We start from the raw sequence: 4,461 nt of genomic DNA, 5'->3' as shown, positions 1-4,461 counted from the left end.
TCATGTGCGGCGGGCCGCCGTACTGGCTGCCTGTTCCGTGCGCGGCAGGATCGTGGACGTGCTGCCCGGCAATACCCTGCGTCTGACCCCCGACAGGCGTCTGGCCCGTCGTAATGGGACCGTGAGCGACCTGAGGCTCGGCCGGTACGGGTGCCGGCGGCGCAGGTTTGCTTCGGGCAGGGGCTGTTGGGTCTCCGCGACGCGCAGCGCATCGTAGAGGGCGCGCGAGCCGGCCATCCAGGCGCCAGTGGGGGGAACGTCGCCGCGCAGAATCTGCTCGACGCTAACCTGCTGCTGCTGGTAAAAGGCGGCGTTAGCCTCGCGGCGCTCGGTGATGATGGTACCGTCAACCTGGATGCCGGCGTAGAAGCCGCGCGACTTGACGTAGGTGAAGACGGGCTTGAAAGAACGGCTGCTGCTGCGGCGCTGGTTGCTGGGTTTCTCGCCAGGCTTCAATCCCTCGGCTTGCAGCTTCTCTTCCTCGGCCTTCTTCTGCGCGGCCTGCTCCTCGGCTAGTCGCTGCTGCTCATCCGACTTGCGGCCGCCACTGTACCCGGTACCGAAGTCGAGGACGCCCCCTGCACCGTAGGGACCAGCTGTGACGGCGACGTCGGGGCCGAGACTGACGCGGGTGCTCATAAAGGCCTTGAGGGCCTCCTGAGTATTGATGACGCATACGCAGTCGTAAATGTCGACGCCAATCATGAAGCCAGCGCCGAGGGCGTGGACCTGGATACCGGAGGGAGGCGACCACGAGCCATCAGCGCGGCGGGCGATGAGGACGCCAGAGCCGGTGGCGCCGGAGAACTGGAAGCCCACGCGCGCCGTCGTAAAGATGGCGAGGCCCTGTGCCTTGGCGATGACTTTGGAAGGGATCTTGACGATAGCGCCAGTCCGCTTGCGAGGCGCCTTTTCCTTTTCCTTGTTCTTGGGATCGACGGGTGTCGCCTCGTGCAAGGGCTTCTCCTCAACATGGTCGGAGGTGATACCCTCCTCTGTGTCTGGTCAGCAATTGCCATCAATGTGGTATAATGAGAGCAGACGTACTGCAGAAGCTCTTCAAGATCTGAGCGGCCTTCTCACACTCGCGGTCCATGGTGGTGGGAAGGAAGCTCTGAGAGCCCATCTTGTTGGCGAGGGCATTGATGGGGATGGCGGCCTTGCTGCCCATCTGAGCAAGCCTGTCGCCCCAGCTGCGATGGGGCTTCTTGCCATCCGCGGCAACAGCACCGGGCGCCGCGGACGATGGAGCGTTACTGGCGTAGGCAGGTGGCTGCTGGTGTTGGTGGTGGTGATCGCTCGAGGTGGCGGCAGCGGCGGCGGCGGCTTGGCCCGGAGGCGGCGCAAAGTGCGGCTGGGCGGGGTTGTAGGCGGGCACAGTCTTCTCGTCGTGAACGCCCTGCTGAGAGGGACGGGGTCCGGGCAGCGGCGGCGCGGGGCCTTCGTAGTCGTTGGAGGACTTGTAGAACTGGGAAGGGTTGGACGAGGCGGCGCTCAGGCCCGTGTCGGTGTGTGTGGGGGGAGGGCCGGGAGGCGGCGGAGGGAAGTAGGGCGCATTCTGCTGGGTTGTTTGAGAGGCGGGCACGGCGGCGCCCTTTTCCGTGGGCGCGGCGTGCTGCTCGTTGGAAGGGTAGGCGGGAGGAAGGTCAGACTGCTGGGGTTGCTGGGGTTGCTGGGGTTGCTGAGATGACTGGGTTGGCTGTCCAAAGCTCGCAGGGGGAAGGCCAGAGGCCGCTGGTGTCGGATAGTATGGCTCCTGGTTCTGGTCGGGGACCTGGCTCGAGAGGGGAGGCTTCTCGGGGTTAGAAGACATTGCGATCGTGGAGAAATCGGCCGAAGGATGAATGTGCTGCAGGTCAAAATGGGATGCTTGAAGATAAAACCAAGAACGAGGGTATCGTGGCAATTGGCAGTCAGAGGCGGGGTATCTTCGGATTGGTGTTGGCGGGGGAATATGCAGTTGCAGGCGATGATATGTAGGGAGAGCCAAGTCAGGAGGGGGGTCAAGACGAGCTGATGGTCTTATACTCTTGGTGAGGGAGAAATCAATGCGGGAGCCCACGCGGCGGCATACGAATCCACCAAAGCGAGAGCTGCAGATGGCCTGATCCTGGTGATGTGATGTTGCGGAATCCGGAAATCTGAGCTTCCATCTCAAGCTCGTGTCAGGCAGCGGCGGGAGGGAGGAGAGGGGCAGGAAGGAGGGGCGGAGGGGTGCGTTGGCAGGTGGATGTCACCGCGTGGCTCATGCGAACACATGCTGTGGCACAGCCCAGAAAAGACCCGCTTCTTCAGGGGGGCTGTGCAGTGCCTTGCAGCATGTTGCAGTGAAGAGCATCACAGCAAGGCACCTTCGTGCCTGGAGACGAGGCTGCTGGCGGAGCCTCTTCGCTTTCGCTCTCGCGATTCGCTGCTTCGCTTATTCACATCATCAGCCTCAGACTCTTTATCTCCTTCCCCCAACCAATTTCTTGTTTGCCTCCATTCCCCAGCCAATGACTTGTTTTGCTCAATCTTCTTCATCACGTTAGACATGTGATCAGCTTGGTAAAGATTTTGGCATTGTCATTAGGCTATTATCTAACGTTTGATCCAACAGACCAAACACGGCGAAACCGACTCTCCAAGACTCCCGTCCACCTCGCATCAGACTCGATGATTTACCATCCGAGCTTGAAGCCGCCGGGCAGCAGCCTCTGGAAGACGCGCATGGGGTCGTACTTGCGCGAGATGTCGAGCAGCTTCTTGGCGCTGGCGGCGCCGTAGCCGGGGAACACCTCCTGGAACGCGGCAGCCTCGCCCATGTAGTTGAAGGCATCGAAGAGACCGGCCGCCTTGGTCGCGTCGTTGATGGCCTTGGTCGTGCTCTCGACCCACTTGTTGACGGCGGCCTCGTACTTGGCCGAGCGCCACTCGACGACCTCGGCCCACGCCATGAGCGTGCCCTTCTTCTCGACGTCGATGCCGAGCGCGTTGCCGCCGGGGTTGGCGCGCGCCGACGCCGACTGCCACAGCGGCGTGATGGGCTGCCAGTTGATCGAGACGAGCACGAGGTCCGCGATCGGCACGGACGCGTACAGCGACGGCAGCTGGCTGATGAAGACGTCGTGCGAGATCTGGATGCCCTCGAGGAGCTCGTTGTAGTTCTTGCCCACGGTCGAGCCCGCGACGAAGACGTCGTTGATCTGGTCGACGACGAGGCCGCCGACCTCGACGGCAAAGTCGGCCACCGTCTTGAACGCGAGCGTGTTGGCAATGGCGGGGATGGCGAAGAACGGCTCGAAGCACGCGGGGCGCGTCTCCGTCTCGCTGTCGTAGAAGAGAATCGCCGAGCCCACACTGTTCTCGGCGTCCGAGGGCACCACCATGGGCACAATGTGCGACAGCGGGTCCGTGTTGAAGGCCGAGTAGTTGGCGATGGCCTGGAGGAACGCGTCAATGTGGTCGCCGCCCACCGTGTAGGCGCCGGCGAAGACGCGCTTCGAGGGGAACGTGCGCAGCGTGAACTTGGTCACGATGCCAAAGTTGTTGCTGCCGCCCTTGAGGGCCCAGAAGAGATCCGTGTTCTCCGACGCCGACGCCTTGACGACGCGACCGCTCGACAGGACGACCTCGTACTCGAGCACATTGTCGGCCGCCCAGCCGGCCTGGTTGCCGTAGAAGCTGACACCGCCAGCGAGGAGGAGACCAGGCACACCGACGGGGGCGAGACGACCGCCAGCGACGGCGACATCGTACTGCTCGAGGTACTTGTAGACGGCACCCCACTTGTATCCGGGACCGACCTGGACGGACTTGCGGTCCGAGGAGACGGCGAGGGTCGTGAGGTTGGACAGGACCATGAGGACACCGTCGTCGATGCTGTTGAAACCCTTGATGGCAGTGTGGGCGCCGCCGCGGACGGCGAACTTGGTCTGGGTCAGACGGCTGTTGAGGATGCCGGCGGACACGTCCTCGGCGTTGACGGGGCGGAAGATGCACTTAGGGTTCATGAGCTGCGTGTTGGACCAGAAGGCCTTGTTCTCGGCCTCGTAGACGGCGTCGCCCGGGTAGAACACCTTGGCCGGGTGCACGAGCTTGAGGGCCGCGCAGCCGAGGAAGGAGAGGGTGCGGGGACCGATGTCTGCCTCGCGCTCGTAGTGGACGGCGGGCGTGACACCGGCGAGGGCCGCCCGCGGCGGGCGTATCCCAGGACCATCAGAGACTTTCATGTTTCCGAGCATGTCTGCTGCTGTTGTTGCTGCTGCTGCTGCTTGTCGGTGGGGGGAATGCGGGAAGAAGAGGAGGGTGAGGCGCGAGACGCGGCTGGGACGATCGGAGCAAGCGTTTTGCTTTCAGTCAAGGGGGGGCAGATGATGGACCAAGGACGAGACAGGGAAGTTGAACTTGGGTGTCTTCACACGCTCACACACACACATTCTTTTTCCTGACGCATGGGAGAGGGCATCTCGGAACCTGGGG

At 62.9% G+C, this 4,461-nt stretch overlaps 2 protein-coding genes across 2 annotated transcripts; both read right to left on the bottom strand.

Annotated features, from left to right (window-relative positions):
- Positions 1-1,813, bottom strand: VDBG_05641 (LAS seventeen-binding protein; the record flags this gene model as incomplete). The annotated part of the gene is made up of 2 exons (XM_003004482.1): positions 1-995; positions 1,048-1,813. The coding sequence occupies 2 exons, from the start codon at positions 1,811-1,813 to the stop codon at positions 1-3; spliced, it is 1,761 nt and encodes a 586-aa protein (XP_003004528.1).
- An 847-nt stretch (positions 1,814-2,660) lies between these two features.
- On the bottom strand, positions 2,661-4,211 carry VDBG_05640 (FAD binding domain-containing protein; the record flags this gene model as incomplete). Its single annotated transcript, XM_003004481.1, has 1 exon — positions 2,661-4,211. The coding sequence occupies one exon, from the start codon at positions 4,209-4,211 to the stop codon at positions 2,661-2,663; it is 1,551 nt and encodes a 516-aa protein (XP_003004527.1).
- Positions 4,212-4,461: the final 250 nt, after the last annotated feature.

The sequence above is a fragment of the Verticillium alfalfae genome, genomic scaffold (genome assembly GCF_000150825.1).
Source record: "Verticillium alfalfae VaMs.102 supercont1.6 genomic scaffold, whole genome shotgun sequence".
Classification (NCBI taxonomy): domain Eukaryota; kingdom Fungi; phylum Ascomycota; class Sordariomycetes; order Glomerellales; family Plectosphaerellaceae; genus Verticillium; species Verticillium alfalfae.
The sequence above is the reverse complement of the archived record's forward strand: the minus strand, read 5'-3'. Positions and strand labels throughout refer to the sequence as shown.